Source organism: Uloborus diversus, unplaced genomic scaffold (assembly GCF_026930045.1).
Source record: "Uloborus diversus isolate 005 unplaced genomic scaffold, Udiv.v.3.1 scaffold_12, whole genome shotgun sequence".
Classification (NCBI taxonomy): domain Eukaryota; kingdom Metazoa; phylum Arthropoda; class Arachnida; order Araneae; family Uloboridae; genus Uloborus; species Uloborus diversus.
The window spans coordinates 4,164,233-4,185,747 of record NW_026557876.1 but is presented as its reverse complement, the minus strand read 5'-3'; the positions used below and the strand labels follow the sequence as shown (position 1 = coordinate 4,185,747).

At 32.8% G+C, this 21,515-nt stretch overlaps 1 protein-coding gene across 1 annotated transcript in view; it reads right to left on the bottom strand.

The window, feature by feature from the left end:
* Window positions 1-2,358: 2,358 nt before the first annotated feature.
* The window catches only part of LOC129232364 (zinc finger protein 189-like), a 34,608-nt gene continuing 15,451 nt past the window's right edge, over window positions 2,359-21,515 (bottom strand). The window contains exon 3 of the mRNA XM_054866516.1: window positions 2,359-3,772. Within this exon, the coding sequence (XP_054722491.1) occupies window positions 2,511-3,772 (1,262 nt within the window). The 3' untranslated portion in view covers window positions 2,359-2,510. The remainder of the gene's footprint in view (window positions 3,773-21,515) is intronic.

Below are 21,515 nucleotides of genomic sequence, written 5' to 3'. Positions count from 1 at the left end.
GTTAAAATAACTTATAATTGAAATAATTTCAAGATGCATAAGGATTGAAATCTGCTGTCATTTTCGGCAAAGTGCTTCGTTGAACATGCAATGTGGAAAACTTCCAAAAAATTAATTTTTACTAAATGAGTTAATTGGAAAAAATTCTTATTCCGTGACATTGGTAGACTAGAAAAGGGCGCCATCTATTGAGAAGAAAATGAAACTTTTTCATGATTGACTGAAAAAACTGCAAAACGGGAGAAAATCGTAAAAAAACGAGAAATCGGGAGTCTCCCGTTAAAAACAGTAGAGTTGGCAAGTATGCAAAGGTTAAAACTAGCGGTATATATAAACTTACTGCTGTCTAAGCGGAAGGTCTACATAGTGAACGAAAGCCAGAGTTTCCTAGGAGTAGATGCTATCGGATTTCGACAAAATCGGGACAGATTCGCCAGGGTTGGTTTTTTTGCCGGAAAAAAGGTATTTTTGCCGGGGCAGTGGAAAAAACCATGGCAAAAACGTAATTGCAAATAAAGTAGCATTATAGTGTTAATCAAGAAACAGTGACAATATAATATAAATAACGCACTTTAATATTTTAGTTATGTCTCCCCATGTTACTCCTAATTTATAAGGTGAAAAATAAATAAAAAACAAATGTTGGGATTGCAAAACTTAAGATTTTAAATGTTTGCTAAAACAATTTTTTCAGAATGAGCCAATTCCTTCAATGCTAAAACAAAGAATGTTTACTTAAGCTTAGTAAATTAATAAAAAAATTGAATTCTAATTATATATATATATATTTATTTAATCACTTTTTCTTTTATTCCACTTAGATTTTTAAGTTATTTAATTAATAACAGAATATTTACTCGAATATAGAAAAATATTAACTTTTCCTCACTAAAGGAACAATGCATTTTTTCTCACTTACTGGGAAAATGGATATAGCCAAGAGAAGAATTTAAAAAGAAGAAAAAAAAGCTGATCAATATGTGCATTCTGTATTCACTCTACTTTTTAGTGATACTAGCTCACTCTACAGAAAATGGCAAAGCCTTTTATCAAAATCTTTTCATGTTTTTACTTTTATATAAAAGGAAAAAAAACTGTCCGTAAGTTGTTAACACAAAATCTATTTTTGCCACTTTGGCAAAAACCTATTTTTGCCGGCCGGTAAAAACCGTGTTTTTTTCCGCCTCTGGCAAAAACTTGCCAACCCTGAGATTCGCAAAAGTAGAAAAAAAAAGGGGCACATCCTGAAATATTCGAGATCAACATGGCTGAAAGGATGTTTTCCACACACTTGGCTGGGGGGGGGGGCGCAGTTGTGAGAAGAGTAAAAACCGACACATGTTTTGCAAATACTTTTTATTTTATTACAGATGGTTATGGGAAAGAAAAGTTGTACGGTAATCGATACGTGCTACATACAAGTCACATAGCTGGCAAACCTTCACTTTCGAATTCCGGGGGAACGTCGCGCACCGATCGATCCTCGCCGTTCCTAAACTTTCAAAACACGCAACAAATTAAAAAAAAAAGAAACCACAGGTAAAAAAATATGAACAGCTTTCTAAGACTCTCGAGCGGATCGACGAAGGACCAAAAAAAAAAAAGTACGTTTTCTTCGAAAAAAGAAGCTCGCTTCTCCGACGAGACATCACCATAAAAGGATTGGGTACTTTCCCTTAGCCAGGCGGCATATAAGCAACCTTTACTCTGCTGGAGACCATGTAAAAATTTGGAGACTGCTTATTGGCTACCTCTTGAAAACGTCATCAATCATCTGAAAAGCTTGTTCTACGAATTCTAATTATTGTTTTATTTCAAAACAAGAAGACATATGTTACAGACATCATTCAAAGGAGGGGAAGAATTAAAAACATTCAAACGCGAATGGAGTACTTCCGAAGAATTAAATGAATTCAATCTGTTGAATGGGGAAAAAACATGGCCGACACTTATGCATAGTAATAAAACTAGACAGTTCTGATCGTCAGACACACTTTTCATTTACTTTAACAAGTATCGATGCTCTACTTGCATTTATTCAATCTTACTTTAATAAGTATCGATGCTATATTTGCATTTATTCAATCTTAAAAAGATTGGTATTTCATTCCGGTTGCATGTAAGCAACCTTTACTTTGCTACAGAGCATGTAAAAATTTGAAGACTGTTGATTGGCGAACTCATAAAAACGTCAGCCATCTCCTTTATAGCTTGTTTTATGTGCTCTTATTATCGTTTCATTTCGAAAAATGAGATTTTTCAGGACATTATTTGAAGGGGGAGTAGATTGAGAATTCTGAAACGTGAATTCAGAACTGAGGAACGAAATTTGTCGACATGCGTCGGATGTGGAAAAAAACATGGCCGATGCATCTGCATCGGCCGGCCAATCGGGAGTCCCGAAACTCTAACACAGTCCCTAGCCGAGTAAAGGTTGCTCACATGCGGGCCGGCTGACGGAAAAGCACCGAGGGTTGACAGCTATGTCGCGATCTACGAAAAAACCGTTCCTACGCCTGGAGGGAGGAGGACGAGTTGAAATTCAGCTTCTGGAACGAGGAGAAACTGTTCGCAGTCTTAGAATTCTGGCGCGGCACGAAGTAGTTGGCGCCCCCAATGTCTTTGATCTCCTCGAGGTCCTCCGCCGTGAAGAGCGGGTAGTCGCTCCAGGCGTACAGGTCGTCGTCCGCCGCCGCCCGGGTCAGCACGACGTTGGACTTGGAGGGCGAGGCGAGCGCGTCGCTCAGGTCGTAGTTGGGCAGCAGCGAGCACAGCATGTGGTCCGAGTCCGTGACCAGGTGCTCCTCCCACTCCCGCACGTCCAGGAGGCTCTCGAACTCGGACAGCGACTTGATGTCGTAGGAGACGTTATTGTCCGGGGCGGCGGCGACCGGGACGTCGTCGCCGCTCGATCCGGCCGCCGCCTCGTCCGACGTGCTGCAGGAACTGCTGCTCTCCAGGGAGGAGAGGTTGACGTAGTAGGACCGTTCCTCCTCCTCGCAGCTGGAGGAGCCGGACTTGGGCGAGAGCCGCTGCTTGCGGGCGGCGGCGCCCCGGCCCGCCTTGGAGGCGTAGCTGTGCAGCGAGGGGCCGTCCTCCGAGTTCCCCGCGTAGTTCTTGTTGGCGCAGATCTTGATGGCCTTGGAGGGGCGCTTGTGGGCCCGCTTGGACTTGGAGCCGCCCCCCGAGCGGGAGGATCCGGACTTGGGCTGCAGGTGCTTGCGGCGGAAGTGCGCCTGCAGGTTGCCCTTCTGCGAGAAGCAGAGCTGGCACTCCTCGCACTGGAAGGGCTTGCGGTTCTCGTGCACCTGCTGGATGTGCAGCACGAGCACGGAGCGGCGCGTGTAGCCCCGGTTGCAGATGGCGCAGAGGAAGGGCTTCTCGCCCGTGTGGCAGCTCATGTGGCGCTGCAGCGAGCTCTTGATGTTGAAGCGCTTCTTGCAGATCTCGCACTCGAAGGGCCGCTCGCGCCACGGCGGCTCCTTCTGGAAGAAGTCCTTCTCGTGGAACTTGAGGTGCTGCGTGAGGTGGCCCTTCTGGCCGAAGCGCTTGCCGCACGCCTGGCACTGGAACGGGTGCTTGCCCTGCTGCTGGTGCTGCGCGTGGCCCGCCAGGTGGCTCTGCAGGTGGTGCTTGCGCTCGAAGGACTTGCCGCACAGGTGGCAGGCCAGCGCCTTCTCCGCGTGCTGGCGCATGTGCTTTCTGTAGAAGAGGGGGTTCTTGAAGGCCTTCTTGCACGTCATGCACACGGAAATCATGTCGCCCGAAGAACCTGGAGAGAGAGCGAGAGGTCAGCATGATGGCCCAGAAACAAAACAAAAACTGAAATTCCAATGAAAATAAACCAGGGTCGCGAGAGTTTCGAACAGGGGCCAATGCAGGCTTTTTTTCTCGCTACCTATTTTTGCGAAAGTATTGCATCATTCTATTTTTGTGAAAGTTTTTTTATCAGCCTTGTTTTAGTGAAATTTTAGTTCGAAAAGTGTAAATGTCATCTAACATTATTTAAAACAGGTTTTGTGTTTTTTTTTTTTTTTTGTTTTGGTTTTTTTTTGGGGTGGGTGGGGGGGGGGGAGAGCTGAAAACCAAAGAAGTATGAAAAATACCATCGTAATTTCAGCTTAATGGTGTATGTACCGAATACAATATAGGAAATTATGAGAAAAACGGTTCCTCGAAACAGATGTTTAAAGATTGCGATAATATTGCATAAATACACTTAGGTGTGAAACGGCTAAAAATTAGTTAAAATACTACAAAAAGGTTTCTATTAAAGCGATTGTTCATATAAACCTGCTTATAATTTTATTTTATGAGTATATTTTGTTTTAAATAGAAAAGCAAATTTTATATTTTAAAATGCGAATTTTTGTGATATTTCTGATGTTTTTGTGAAGCTAACTGATTTTATTACTTGATTTTTGTGAAAGTACTGATTTCAAAATAAGATTTTTGTGAAGGTACCGAAAAATGGTAGCAAAATCAGCCTGTATTGGGCCCTGCCAGTGGTGGTTTTAAACATAGATAAAACCGGATTGGATAAAATCAGTTTTGGCCACTGGATGTATAAAAAGGAAATAATAAAATTTTTAGTCAAAATAAAAGAGTATGTAATTAAAAGACATGAAACACCAACCCCGTAACCAATCACTATTCATTTTAAGTAAACAGTTAATTTTACACCCTAGGCAAGTAATAAATAGCATCATGTTTAAGAAGGTTAGTCACATCATTGGAAAAATATATCGTAATTCCTTGAAAATATGTTGCTAACAGTGTAAATAGCACAATATATAGTTGTTTTTAGTTTTATGCGCACAAAATGAATTTTAAAATTAAATCAAAAAAGTTTGTAATTCATTGAACACATGTTACAAGTTTTATGACGAATGGCTATTAGTTTTTGTCTTTGCTATGAACAATTTTTATTGTCAATATAAGAAAAGTTAATTTGAATCAATAAATCAGTTTTAAAAATTATTTCAACTATGATAAACAGACATTCTATTTATTTTAATTATGCATTAAAATGTGCAACGTTATGCATACAAACTGTATGAGCATACATATTAATCTGTTTTTATTAGTTTCGGCCAGCTCTATGGCGGTTAAATCCAGTTTTGGCCGGTTTTTGCCAGTGGCATGGCCAAAATAGGTTTTATCTGGCCAAAATAACAACCCTGAAATAAACAGAAGTTTATTTCAGTTACTTCATAACAAAACTTATAAAATCGATTAAACGGAAAATTTAATTATTAAAAAAAAAACAATTATTAAGAGGCAAGGTAGATTTAAGGATGATCTAATTATCCAAAAATGGAAAAACGTAAAAGAATTCAGAAGCAACTTCAGCTGTAGCAACGGAGTTTCCAATAGCGGAGTGTAAGAGGAACTAGAAGCACTCTCATTGGATGGTCAATAATCATATTGTATGTTGATTGTAGTCCCCAAAGCAGAATACTACTAAATTTGCGACGTACGTCGCAGAACAGGTGCCTGAGCTGCAGAACAATTCTGTTCAAATGTGAGAGGAAAACTGACAAATTTTCTGCAGAAATTCTGCAAATTTCATTGAAATTTCTGCAGAAACCACGGTGCCGAAAATCTGCAGAAACCGCGGTGCCGAAAATCTGCAGAAACCGCGGTGCAGAAAATCTGCAGAAACCGCGGTGCCGAAAATCTGCAGAAACCGCGGTGCAGAAAACCTGCAGAAACCGCAGTGCCGAAAATTTGCAGAAACCGCGGTGCCGAAAATTTGCAGAAACCGCGGTGCAGAAAATCTGCAGAAACCGCGGTGCAGAAAACCTGCAGAAATCGCGGTGCCGAAAACCTGCAGAAACCGCGGTGCCGAAAATTTGCAGAAACCGCGGTGCCGAAAATTTGCAGAAACCGCGGTGACGAAAATCTGCAGAAACCGCGGTGCAGAAAACCTGCAGAAACCGCGGTGCCGAAATTTTGCAGAAACCGCGGTGCCGAAAATTTGCAGAAACCGCGGTGCAGAAAACCTGCAGAAACCGCGGTGCAGAAAACCTGCAGAAACCGCGGTGCAGAAAACCTGCAGAAACCGCGGTGCCGAAAATTTGCAGAAACCGCGGTGCCGAAAATTTGCAGAAACCGCGGTGCCGAAAATCTGCAGAAACTGCGGTGCAGAAAATCTGTAGAGTTTGCAAATTTCTTAAAATTAGTAGAAAATCTAAAATTGTCTCAAATTACGATAATTTGGGGGAAAGCTCGCGATGTTGAATTCGATCAGTCCTTTGTAGGTTTTTCCCAATCGATCTTCATCCACTACAATTTCCGCCATGCATGATTAGGAAACATGCCAACATGTCCATCGCTGGAAATTGCGTGTCTTGTCTAAGATTTCAATCCTTTTGCATCCAGAAAATATTTTAATTGTTTTGAAGTGTTTTATTACATGCAACCCAAACTCAACTCATTCTATTTATTATTTCAGTAATTTCTTTGTTTAGTAACATTATTTTAATTGCTCCTTCATGCCATGTAAAATTAACCAAAAAATGTGGTTTGACACCTAGGTTCGGATTTTCATAAAATTTTGTATCTTTGCTCTTTCTATGCATTTTGGAAAGCACATCAACTATTTTTGGAGAATCCCAATCGGTTTAGGTTTGACACCTTGTTAAAGTTTTTTTGATTTTATAGTTTTCATGATCAACTAATTTTCCAAATTCAGTGCTCTTAAATTAGTCATTTGGTTGAAAGCTGTGATGTTTCCGGAAATATCTCATTTCCACAAAAATAAATAGTAACAGTCCAGTTAAAAAAAAGCTATGTGAAATGATTTTGATTTTTGCCACCCAACTTGTTTAAAATGTCACGTTTTTTCGCGTACAATGCTTAAAGTACTTGCAGAACAATTTTAGTCATATGATTTTCCGTTGCAGAACATCCTAAAATATTCTGCTTTGGGGATTGTAGTTCAGTTTAAACCAGGGGTCGCCAACATTTTTTTTACTAAAGAGTTTTGGAGTGTGGCCAACATTTCCACAATATCAGCTCAGATGTTCTAGAGAGCACTAGCACACCTAGTCTTTTTTTTTTTTTAAATTAAACACTCAGTGGTGTTTTTTGAGATTTCTTTCAGCTTAGTTTTCTTTAAAAAAATATATATATAATTTTTAAAAAAATTAAAAGAAAGAATGCTCTTTTCAGTTTGCAAGGCTTCCTGCGGATCAAACAAACCTTGACATTGGATGTAGCCCACGAGACATAAGTTGGAGATCCTTGGTTTAAACTCAAGTCAGTGAGTAGTTTTATTGTTATTTACGCTTTTGCGATAGCAAACTGTTTCAATGATGCATTGAATATTTCAAGTTCGAAACATTAAAATTATCGGAGATAAAATTGCCGAAAATAAAACGAGTTACAATCGATTCCTGTAAATAAAGCACACCTACTGTTGCTACTTTGGCAGGGTTTAAGCTGAGTTCAAAAGAGCAAAATGCTTAAATGTTGAAGGCTAAAGTATACCATACTTCTCTAAACGCCTAATTATGTTGCATCTCCAGTGAAAAAAGAAGAAAAAAATAAACAGTAGCAGAGATGCAACCAATTGAAGCCAAGTTCAGAAGATTTTTACATTTTACTAAGTTCAAAGTTCGGCCATGACATCTTTAAATAAATAAAAATGCAGTAGCTATTTTTATTTGAAATAGAATTGTACTTACTATTTAGAAAACACTTATTTCTAGTCCACTCCCCCTAATACTGACTTCCACTGAATTAAATGTTAATAAAATTACTTTTTTGGCGTTGCATAAGCATGTAGTGAAGCAATGTTTTAAATTAAATTTATTTGCATTCAGCGCTTTTTTTCATGGATGTAAATTTATAAGCTTTTTCTGTTACTTTAGTTGGTGGAAATTTTCATGTTTTGGCTAAAAAGTTTGCATAAATTTGATCTTTTTTTTTGTACGCTTTCAAGCAAAGACATACCGAGTAGCACTTTGGCTGAGTACCAATTATGTTTTTAAGAAAAACCACCCACACACACGTAATTAATTTTGTGAACTCATTGGAATAGTAGTTTCCTCCAAGTCCATATAATAGTTTTTAAAACAAAATTCTATCTGAAATTTAATTATGCATTATTTTAAAGATTTTGCTTGTCAAAAATTTTACAAAAAAAAAAAGTTATTTTTAAGATTAAAAATAAGTAAATAAATAAGAGGTATGATTAAACAAGTTGGGGAATTCAAATAAAATAAATCATCTATTCTAGTTCTATTTCTTCAAACATAATTTTCAAAAGCAAACAAAACGTTAAAAGCACAAATGTGCAGTAACACTGCACTGTCCAAAACTGGTTTAGGACAGGAGGTTTTTACTGTTCAAAACTGTCTAAAACTGTCCAAAAATATGCTAAAGCTAAAGGGGTGTAATCTAATCAATTTGTATTTACTGTAATGTTTGTAATGCATAAATACTGACATTATTAAGGCTTAATTAATGAGTATTTGATAATAATTTTGATTTTTTTTTAATGAAATATTTTTCTCTAATATTTGTCATTAAAAAAATATTTTATTTAAAAAATTGGCAATAACTATTACTAAAAACTTCCTTATATGTAACAACTAATTTCACTTCCATTTATAACTCAAAGGAATGTTATCAAATGTGCAATATTTAGGTGCCAAAAAAAATAAATATATAAAGCTTTATTTTTAAATGGTTTTTTGAAAATAAATTTTACATGATATTTTAACGAAAATTGTTTTTTAAATCATAGATTACAGAACAAGAAATCGACGATTCAACACTTACATTATAAAACTTGTGCTATTCCTTTTTTTAGTTCATATTTTTAATATAGTACATTCTGTAACTACTAACAATTGTAATTTATTGCATTTATGTCAATTATTGCATTATATTTTGAACACTTCTGCATACAAAATGAAATTTTTAGTGAAACATTTAATTTCTATGTAACTAGATTAAAATCCGCTGCATAAATAAGTTGCATATATATTTATACTTGAATGTTCACATTGATTAAATATTAAGTAGCAAGAAAAAATTAATTTTTACACATTTTGTTCTGTTTTTGATTGTTTTCTACAAAATATAGTTTCTCAAAAAATCAGGGTTGGCAAAAACCCGGGTTTTTTTTTAAAAAGCCCATGGACCCAGGGTTTTTTTGGGTTTTTTAAAATAAAACCCAAAAAAACCCAACTAAAGCTGGGTTTTTTAAAAAGAAATGTGGGTTTTTTTTTTTTTTTTTTTTAGGGGAAAGGTGGGGTACCCGTAGTATATTGTAGCATAAGTATATGGACAAAGCACAAAAATTGTCTTGATAAAAAAAAGCTGGAAAATTCAGCGTTTTCTGAAGAAAAGTATAAAAGACGACAAAATTCAAGAATGGTGAAGTTTCAGATTTTTTTAGTTTCCATGATTACCAACAGTTAAGGTAAAGTTACTTCTTGAGTGATAAAATCTATTGTTCGTTTGTTCGTTTTTAATTTCTACATTTTTTTTTTGTATTTTACTTTATTGTATTTCATTTTGTTATGCAAAACTACTGTAGAACCTCAAGTAGTTTAAATCCCTTTTTACTGAATTCCAGCCTAATCAAGACGTTTCTTTGAATTTTATGTTGCCTGTTTGTTTATTTCTGTGTACAGAGTAAGAAATATTAAACTTTTTCGTAAGATAATGAAAATACTGTACATCCTATTCCGTTTTCTGTTCAACCATTTGTAAAACCTGTTAATTTCTAAAAAATATACCTTGTTTATTCGAGTTTTGTGACGTGTTGGTTTGCAGAAAATAATTCACATGACAGCCTTTTAGCTAAAGTAGTATCCTTTGTACAATCTGCAAATATTGAGAAAATCTGACGTGACCGGACTTAATCAAGATAATTTGAGTTCATTTTTGACCAGTTGAAGGAAAAAAGTTAAATATATTTATTTAAAATCTTTGAAGTATTTTTTAATGCCCTTAAGAGTTAAGAAATACTATTAAAGTTCAAAATTCATTTTTTATATTCATTGTCTATGGTGAAGAAGAAATAAAAAAGAAGTTTAAATTGTAAAAGTATTTAAATTAATTATTTTTTTAAAAAACTTCTCAGAAAATTTAAAAAAACCCAAAAGTGGGCTAAATAATGGGTTTTTTCAAAAAAACCCATTGGGTCCAACCCAATTGGGTCCAATCCGGCCAACCCTGCAAAAAATAGTTTTGGACACTTTCGGACTCAAGGGTTTTGAACAGAATGGTAAAAACCTTGCCAACATTGCTTTCTTTTGCACACATGCATAAACATAGGGAAATTTGGTTACTATTATCAAAATAACAATAATAATACTAAATTAATGCATACAAATTGAAATTTTAATCAAGAATTCAACTTCCATGTGACTAGATTAAAATCAGCTGCATAAAAAAGTTTAATGTTCTCCATTGAATAAATGTTCAATATAAAACATTACTTTGATACATTTTATTCTGTTTTTGATGTTTTCTCACAGAATACAATTTCTCTAAAAACATAGTTTTGGACACTTTCAGAAACAAAAGTTTTGGACAGGACGGTAAAAACCAAACCAGGGTTTTTACCGTCCTGTTGCAAAGATAGAAGTGTCACATAGTTTATATTAATAAATAAATAAAAACCGTCATTGTGTTGAGAACTAACAGGAAATAACCAATCAGGGGTCTGGCCAGAGCAAATTTGGATCCGTTAACGGACCCTTCACAAAAATCCGATCAACCAAAACGGACCTTTCACAAAAATCCGATCAACCAAAACGGACCTTTCACAAAAATCCAATCAACCAAAACGGACCTTTCACAAAATCCCGATCAACCAAAACGGACCCTTCACAAAATTCTGATAAACCAAAACGGATCTTTCGCAAATTGTTTATTGAAAGAGCAAATCTCAGATTAAAATAATACAGCATATTTCCTGTATAAAAACGATAATGGTTGGAACCTTTTTTAAAGTTAAATTAGAGGAATCAACTTATACAAAATCAGCTAATTTCGCAAAAGAAAAAAAAAATCGGCACTCTTGTGATGCTCCTGCAAGCCATAAATAATTACTACGGCCAAATAAATATAATGCCTGTTGTTGGTTTCTTTGAAAGAAATTAACAGCTGAAAGTCAGTTTGGTTTATAATTTTGCTTGTTTGTTTTATGCAGCGGTGTTGTTGTAAACTTCTTTGAAAAAGCGTCAACATTCTCTGAATAGGCGTAAGCACTTTCCTCCCCACTCATGATTTAATAAGCAATAATATACAGCGAAGAGAACTTAGAACTGCAAAGGATAGTAGAGGTGGGGGAAAATGTGATCGCTTTGGGTTACCAACTTCAAACTTATCGCCACTTATTAGCCTCTGGCAGTGCAATGTTTCACTGTTATTTTGGGAGAAAGTTATATGGGTTTGATTTTCCGATGCTAAAAAGGATAATTAACCTTTATTAAACTCTTTTATTTACCATTTTTTTTATTAAGATGCCTACATTTTGAAAAACGAAATCTTTTTACATCCGATATGAGAATCATATTTCATTCTTTTTTCAAGCTAACTTCGCTTTATTAGGATGCAAATAAAGGAAAAGGGTTCTTTATTTTTGTAACAAAGCTTATTTCAGGTTTTTAAAGCGGAATAGGGAAGTTTTCGATTTTTCAATTTTATTTTTACATGATAGAGTAACATGTATGAACATCATAGGTGAAAAAAAATTTGCGATACGATAAGTAGTTTTTTTTAAATTAATTTTTTTAAAGTTCAAGCGCTTGTGACGTCAAATGGCATAGGAAGTGACGTCATGCGCTCTTCCGATAGGGGAGAAACCGAAGGTCACGCATTCGACTTCGAAGACGAAACGTAAAAGGCTTATCTCCTCGCATTTAACTCCTCGCGTTTCTGGAGCATCTCATCCTCTCATCCTCTCGAAAATAATCGAATATCATCATTGATGTGACTTGAGGAAGATTATTTAGATTGTGCTTTGACGAATCCGGCCTCCATAGTGTGTTCAAAAGGATTATGGAATTTCTAAAAAATAAAAATATCAGCGCGCTCAAAATGTCCCTATCGAAAACAAGGGATCTTCGGCAGAAGGCTCAGGACGTTTCAGAAGAGCGCACTTTTGCGCATGGATTTTTAAAAATTCATTAAAAATCAACCACGGTGTTTTAAAATCCGGCGATGGTGAATTTTTTAGTTTTGAGGGTCAATTAACAATATCCAATAGCCAAAATATGAACATTTAATAGGCTGCAACTTCCCTATTCCATTTTCTTTTATGAGTCAATTATTAAAATGCTGAATTGATCGTTTATTTTTTATTTTATTTATTTATTATTATTATTATTTTTGCTTCAACTGTGTCCAAATATTAATGATATGTTTATCATAGGGCTCTAAATGCAATTCTAAAATAATTTTATCCAAAATATTTATTTTACAAGCCGTTTTTATACTTTTGATGCCTTCACTTTGAAGATTGCAATCTCTTTGCATCCGCTATGGGAATCTGATTTTTCGCATTTTCGATGTTTAGTACGCTTAGTTAAGAAGTAAACAAATAAAATATTTTTTATTTTTGTAAAAATCACGGAATTTATAAGTTTTAAACGAAACTCTGTGCTCTTAAACAGTGTCTTGGGTTAAAAATTTAAATGCTGAACCCCTGACTGAATTTTTTTTCTTACAGTTGTTTTAAATACTATACAAATAACATTTCTAGTATAATTTAACATGATGTAGAATGGTAGATAAATATTGATACTTGAGGGGTGCCCATCTCCCAGTGAGCGATGCCTCTCCCCCCCCCCCAATACTAGAAAAGCACTAAAGAATGATATTCTCAACAAGAAAAGAGGGAAAACACTCAACTTTAAGTGTCAATGATGCAGTTTCCACCATCTCAAGAGTCTAAACTTTCGTTTTTGAAAAAAAAAAAAAAAAAAAAAAAAAATTTTTTGCAAAATTATTTGATTTTTCACAAAAAACAGACCCTGTGAAAAATCCTTGACAGACCCCTGCCAATGCTTTGTAGTACAAATATACAGATATTTTGTGCTAAAAAATTTCACAAAAAGAAAAGATTGCAAAAAGAATATTAGAACATTCCGATCAGAATATGCACTGAACACAAAAAATATACCAGCGAAAACAAAAATCCGCTGGAAAACAAAACAAACGGCTGTTGCCAAACGCAAAATTCTAAAACCGACTTCAGACTTCGTTCTCGAAACTCCACCCACTAGTGACGTCATATTGCTGTAGCCAATGAGAGAAGATGCTTGTTGCAGGATTTAGTCAGTTGCATTTTTTAATTTGAAATTCGTTTGCACACGTACTTTCGACAAGAAATCCGAACTCAGTTTATTTACTGTTGTTTTAAAGAAATAAATTAGATAAAAAACAGGAATATAGGAAATATAGGACATTTTCCAAAAATATAGGAAATATAGGATATATAGGACCACTTCAACCCCTGAAAGTGTGAGCTAATGAACGTAAAGACATCCTAAAAGAATATCTGACTTTTGTCCAATGTCTTTAAATGCATAAGCTCACATTTTATGCATTGAAAAAGGCATTCCTTGTAACGCCAAAAACCATCTGCAGTGTTCCTGCACATTTGTGCTTTTATTTTTTAAGCAAAGGTATTTTTATATTTCTTATAAAGAATTTTTGTTTGTAGCAAAAATCCATTTAATAATGTAAAAATGTCATTTTCTATACTTACTTTTTTGCCCCATTTTTGATAAATAAGTTTTATTAACTTTGGAGACATTAAAATAAATTCTCGATCGACTCTACTGAAGCATAACAAACTTCATTATTCTCAAATTAAAATTTGACTTGTAAATGATTGCAGTACATTATATGCTTGCACTTTTTTATCAATTGTAAAATCTGTTTTGAACAATATTCAATTTTGTACAACTACTCGGTAAGTCTCTAAAAAAGGCAAGTACAGAAAACATGAAATTTTTATGTTATTAGATGGATTTTTGCCACAAACAAAATTATTTATAAGAAGCAATAAAAATACCTTTTCTTAAAAAAGTAAAGCAAAATTATAAGCACATATGTGCAGGAACACTGCAGACACGTGTTTTGGCATTACAAGGAATGCTTTTTTCAATGCACAAAATGTGCGCTTTTAGATTTAAAGACATGCAACAAAAGTCGGATTTTTTTTATTCATTAGCTCGCATTTTATGCACTAAAAAAGACATTCTTTGTAATGCAGAAACACGTGTCTGCATTGCTCCTACTCAGGGTTGGCAAGTTTTTGCCGGGGGCGGAAAAAACCATGGAAAAAACCACGGTTTTTGCCAAAGTGGCAAAAATAGATTGTGTTAACAACTTACGGACAGTTTTTTCCCTTTTTATATAAAAGTAAAAAGCATGAAAAGATTTTGATAAAATTTTCATTCAATTATTTTTATACTTTTTAAAAAATTGAAGGTTTAACTTACTTTTAAAGTTATGGAGCATTTTTACTTTTAAATGTTTAAGCATTAACACAAAATTTCACTTTGTAACATCTAAGACAAATAATTAACTTACATTGAAAATGTAATTAGCTAGTTTATTATAGCATTTTTTACAGAATACTAAATATCTATATGAAGTATACTTAATCAAGATACAACTATAAAATAAAAGAAATAAAAGTAATTAAAAAGCAAAATACACATTTCTTTAGATTGAAATATCACATAAATCACCATAGTCTATACCATCTTCATCAAAACCTATTTGTTGTTTAAGCATGGCATAGCAATAAAACTAGTTTCGTGAGAGAAGCAACTGACAAACGGTTTCGTATTTTTGATTGTACAAAAGAAAAATTTGAGAAATATCTCTCTATTGCAGCAGAACTCGCAGGACACATTTGAAGAGTTGCGACTAGTGTGCAGAAATCTTTAGGTACTGTACTGCATGTCTGTACTGCATGTAAATGCAGTATTTCTTTAGTAAGGGAAAGTTAATATTTTTCTATATTCAAGTAAATATTCTGTTATTAATTAAATAGCTTAAAAATCTTAGTGGGGTAAAAAAAGTGATTAATATATGTATATATATATATATACATATAATTAGAATTCAATCTTTTTATTAATTTACTAAGCTTAAATAAACATTCCTTGTTTTAGCATTGAAGGAATTGGCTCATTCTGAAAAAATTGTTTTAGCAAACATTTAAAATCTTAAGTTTTGCAATGCGAACATTTCTTTTTTATTTATTTTTCACCTTATAAATGAGAAGTAACATGGAGAGACATAACTAAAATATTAAAGTGCATTATTTATATTATATTGTCACTATTTCTTGATTAACACTATAATGCTACTTTATTTGCAATTAGGTTTTTGCCGTTTTTTCCATTTTTGCCGTGGTTTTTTCCACTGTCCCGGCAAAAAAATCCAACCCTGCTCCTACTGCACATTTGTGCTTTTAAAGTTATTTCATTTGCATTTAAAAATTATTTACTTTTGGCAGACTAGAAGTATATAGATTGATATAATTTGTTATATATATATATAATTCCAACTTGATTAATCCTACCTTTTATTTATTTGTTTATTTTTAATTTAAATTAAAATTTTTTGAATCTTGATAGACCATGCAGTCAGAGCAGAAAAGAAAATACGTAAAATAATGAAAACAAAATATTCTTGAAACTCTTATAAAAAAAAAAAAAATCATGCCTAATTTTTGATCCAAATATAATAAAGTCTCATGTATGGTGGAAGAATCAATAAGCATTAATTTTTATGAGTTTTCATTATTAAAGTTTGTTAAAAGAATATTTACATTTAAGTTTGTACTGAGGCTCACATAATTCAACTGATTTTTTTGCATTCCTAAAAAAATTATATTCCTAAATTAGCTAAACACATTAAACCAGGAGAAATAACGTCGACAATGGAAAACATGACGGTTTTCTTAAAACTAACACGTCTTGTTTCTACAATTGTTATCGCTGAAACATTAGGTAAAGAAATTGTATGATTTGTAAAAAAATTTTTAAAATCTTTATTAAACAAAATATGCATTGGATCTTTCGATTTGTGATTGATTTGTAGATACTGCAAAATACTTTCCAAATTTAAGAATGCATGATTTTACTTTAACTTTTATTTTTTTTATTTAACGTAGATAGTTATGATTATAAGGAATCACAATAATTAGTTCTTGGATATTTGAGCCGCTCAGAAGCCAATGCGGTTAAGTCCATTTTTGGATATTTTCTGATTTTTAGAAATTTTGACGAAATAAATATCAATCTTTTTAGTTATTAAAGGATTTACCCTCGTTGGTTATTTTTTACATGGTTATACAGCACTTTTTTTAATAGCTTCTGAACATATTGTATAATAATTTCAGAAGCCATTGTGAATAAGTCCACCTTTTATCAATATTTTTTTTACATAAACTTTGAAATAAAAATAAAATTATTCTTCTTCCTTCGATATTTGTTGGCAACACTGAAAAACAAGAAATTCATTGTACAAGAAGTCATAATCCAGTGGCAGATACTTGAATTCAGATCTTTCTATTGCAAAAATGTATAACCTGTATGTCGAACAATGTAATGAAGAGCAAATTGTACCAGTAAAGGAAAAGTTTTATTACCATTTATTTTCGACAAAAGTTAACTTACAATTTAAGCAACCTTCAAAAGATACTTGTGCAAAATCTGATTATTTGGTAATAAAAAACAATCTACAATAGATGAAGAAAAAAATGCAGCTGAAGTTAAACATACAAACACTTGCGAAATGCAGAAATTGCCCGTAATAGAATAGTATGGCTAATGATCGACTAAGAGCTTCAGACGAAATATACGTGTTTAGTTTTGATTTAGAAAAAGCATTACCATTTCCGAAACTATCCACATCAGTGGCTTATTACAAGAGAAACTTATTTATATACAAACTTGGTTGCCATGATTTAAAAACTAACGAGGGCTACATGTATGTTTGGCCTATAACCCAAGCATCGCGGGGTTCACAAGAAGTGTCATCGTGTTTAACTAAACACATTAAACTGTACGCAAAGGATTTTCAAAAAATTATAATGTATTCAGATTCATGTTCAGGACAGAATCCAGAAGAATTTCTTTCCACAAAACCATTGGAAGAAGCTGTTACCAACAGAAAAAAATCAACAAGTGGACTAACAGTCAATTAATTGGCTTAGTATGAGATGCATAAAATTGGAAAGGTCAAACCCAAGCAGCATTAAGTTCAAACATAATTTTGACGAGGATGATACCTTTCATGTAATTGATATAAAAAAAAAGAAAAAATAGGTGGCCAGTGAATTTAAAAAATATAACTCAACCTATATTCAGAACAATTTCAAGAGAAACAAAAAAAAGACATATGTTTATTAAAGTATACACCTCCAATTAAACACAACTTTTACAGGACATTAAGGACAACACATGGAGATCAAGATTTACATTTAAATAACTCGTAAGAAGATGGTGTTTGTTATGATGAATAAACATAAAACTTTTGACAATAAATGTTATTTTATTATTTTTACATAAATTTCTTATATTTTTCATCTGCCAAAAGGTATAAGTCCTAAAATTTTTAAGATGCTGTCATTATTTCAATAAATACTTACGTTTTTATTTACACATCCTGAACATATCTTGTTTTTTTGCAGAGTTTTCATTTCGAAAAAAGATTTTATACACTTTTCAAATTAAATTAATACACCAAGAATTTTAAAAACTAATGTATCAAAAAACATTAATTTTCTCAAATTTTGTGATTTGGACTTAACCGCATTGGCTTCTGAGCGGCTCATTTGTAACTAATAAAGCCTGAACCATCATAGTAAATTATTTCTTTGATTACTTATACCAAGGCCAATTTCTGTATAGTATTTTTATAATAGTTAAAGATTTTCAAACAATATTCTCATATAGAAATCTCTAAGTATGAGAAAATGAAATTACAAGATTTTACTTCCTAATTATTTATTTGATTACGAAGAAATTAGAAGCAAATATAAACATTAAACATTCCTTAACAACAATTAATTCATAAAATCTTCATGATTTCCCTAAAAAGATTGTTTTTCTTATACAAAGATAATTGTTTTTTCTCACAAAGAGTAATAAAAACCAAATAAAACCCGGTTTAAAACAAAAAAAAAAAAGATAAATTTTTTTTAAACCAACTCTGTATGCAATTAGGCATAAATATATTTTGTGTTAAGGAAACAACAGAGAGAACTACTTGCCACAATCGAGCATTGACAGCACCACATTTTTTATCATATCTGCTAGACCCTCGATATGTTGGATTTAAATTTTAGTGCAGCCTAAAAATCAGAATATTTCTTATTTGCCAAAGAAAAATTCTCGCAATCCGTGATGCCTGCCATAATGAAATTTATAGCCAAATCAGGTACGTTTCACAAATTTCTTTTTTTAATCTAACATTGTTGACAAAGTAAATCCCGTAGACTGGTGGAAATCGCAAGTCTATGCCACTGACAACTTTTGATAAACATATTTTAAACATATAACAATTTTTTCTACTTTTGGTTTAGTTCAGTCTAAACTGCATAATCGTTTAGGAACTGATAACGCTGGAAAACTTGTTAAACTTCAAATACTTCAACAGCAAATAATTTATAATTTATAGGGTATTAAATCAGAGAATTATTTAAGTGCAAGTAAAAAAGTAAGTGTTCATGTATCAAGACTGTTGTTTTTAAGTACTTTGTATTATTAAGTATCTCAAATATTAAATTTAATTTGAATCATTCATTTGCCTTAAAACTTCTACTTGAACCTATTTTTTAAAAAATAGCTACTAGTCATAGAAAGTTAAAAAGTTGCTTTTTCACCTATTGTATGAAATATATTATGTTTATAAATGTAAAGTAATTAATATCTACAAATTTTTGAAGATTTTAAAAAATCACGAACCATGGTGAACACTGACGCAGAGCTTATGTTTGCAAAAATGAAATTTGGGTACGTTGTTTAGGGAAATCTTGAATTCTTAAGATATGGTATTCAAATATCTACATATTTTAAAACAATTAAATCCTGAACTCTACAACAAATTATTTCATTAGTCCATCCCTCCTGAGTATTACTATAGCTAAAATTCAACATTTAACTTTTTCTTTAATCTTTAAAAATTGGTTTCAGTCTTGAAATTTTTTAAAGCTATGCATGGTAGTCGGGGTTTTATTGTAAACTCTAACCTTTTATTAAGGAAATAAAGTAACATTGATGAGAAAAGTAACTGTAAGTGTTTGTATAACTGTTTAATAAATAAATATTTATACCAATTTGACTTAATCAAGATTTGTTAGATTACTTATTTTTTGAAAAGTTACATAATGTTTCATAAAGCTAACATTCCCCCCCCCCCCCCCCCATGAGAAAAATGATAACTTGCCAAGAATCTTTTTGGAATTTCTAAAATGTAAGCAATTAACTCAAAAATAATCACCTGGATAGAAAGCCATAAATTGTAAGGAATTTGAACCTAGGAAGGTTCTAATGTTTATAACAAAAATTTCAAACTTTTGTCAAACCTAATGTGTCAATTGATTTAAAAATCACCCTTTTACATTTGCATCATGCGACCACAGCGGAAACCCTAGATGCAACGAACACCATATTTAACAGAAATATGTTTTTAATTTATGCCAATTCAAAATAGAAAATATTCCGCTACTTTATGTCTTTGGTGAAATGTATAAATACATTTCCACTTAAACAAGGATGAGAGTGGTCAGAGAGCAAAAAGAAGGAAATCCAAAAGAAATTCGTAAAAGAGATGATATCCAAAAAAAAAAAAGAATGTGAAAAGGATGATATCCAAAACCGCATCAAAATGAAACCTGGAAGCCAATATGTTCAAACATTCAAAAAAAAAAAAAAAAAAAAAAAAGGCTAATTTACCAGTTTTAAAAGTATTTAATTAAGTATAAGTAATAATTTTGTACAATTTGTTGCATTGTACCATTTTTTGCAAGAGTGTTTATTTCTAAATATATCTAAATTCAGAAAAAGAGGCAACAATTTCTAACCCCTGAACACAATGTTGGGGGAGTCAGAGGTCAATCTTGGCGGCATCACACAATAGTGTAAACTTTTCATATTTTTTAGAGAAAAATACATATTTTTCATTGAAAACATTTGTGTTAATAGTGTTAAACGAGTGAGAACATAAATTTCAAAATTAGGCGTGTTTGTAAAGTAAAAATTTACAACTGAGAGAAAAATCTAAAATTTCTTTATGTGGTAGAACATACTTTTCATAGCAAGAATTGAAAATAAATAGATATATATGCATATAAACGATTACCTTTTTCCTTACATTGGAACCCAAAATTTGTTTTTAAAACTTCCTAATACGATTTCGGAATCAAAAGAACACCACACAGCTGCCTCATTTAATCATGAAATCGTAAAACTTTTTACAGGCTGTAAAGCCTAAACCATTTGAGATCCATCATAAATATTTTTTACACTTTCTTAAATACACACAAAAAAAAAAAAAAGTAACCACGCCAAGTTTCAATAAAATTCAAGACTGTGGGTGCTAAGCCACATTTTTTGATTAACTTTTGCATTTTTTCTAAAATAAATTAAAGAAATAAAAATACTATTGAAATGATTAATAAAATAAGCAGATATAAGGTAGCATATGGTAAAAGACTACCCAACATTAAAAATAATTGAAATACTTGCAGGATGCAAAAAGATTGAAATCTCAAACGAGGCATGCAACTTTCGGCGCAGCACTTGGTTGACGACGTTGGCATGATTCCAAAACATACGTTTTCGGCAGATATTGCGGAAGATGAAGATTCGAGGGGGGAAAATAGAAAGAATAAGAATTCAAGGACCAAATTTTTTTTTCTTCCGTTTTTTGAGAAAAATAAGGCCTAAAAGAGGCAAAAAAAGGAGGAAAAGTTTTAAAAGCCAACAGAAAAAGCCAGATTTCTAGCAAATGCAGGAAAAATCTCATCCCTGGCCTAAATCTTAAATTAATGTACATTAAATATAATTATTAATTTAAAATACAATCAGTAACTAATACAAAAGTAAACTGATGTATAGTTTTCAGAAACACAGGGAATGTTTACGGACGAAAACATTAGGCTGCAACCTCAAAATGAAGAAAATAATACATAACGTTCCTGCACCATGTGTGGATTGCAGCAATGATTAATTTTACTTCATTTTTGAATAAAATTTAGTATTTCATATAGTGTAAGGCTATTATATACTGCTAAATCTAACAAAAATTACCTTTACATTACAAAAATAATGTTGTGTATATGTTTTTTCTTTTGTTTGCATTATTATTTTTTTTTAAATTTATTTATCTGCATTTTCTATTAAGAAAAAGCAGTATAATATTGTTTTTCTTTCCTTGTTTCTGTTTCATATTTAAATGAAGTAGTAGTAAGAAGGTTAATGTAATATGTCCAGGGGTACAAGTGTAGTCAATTAAAA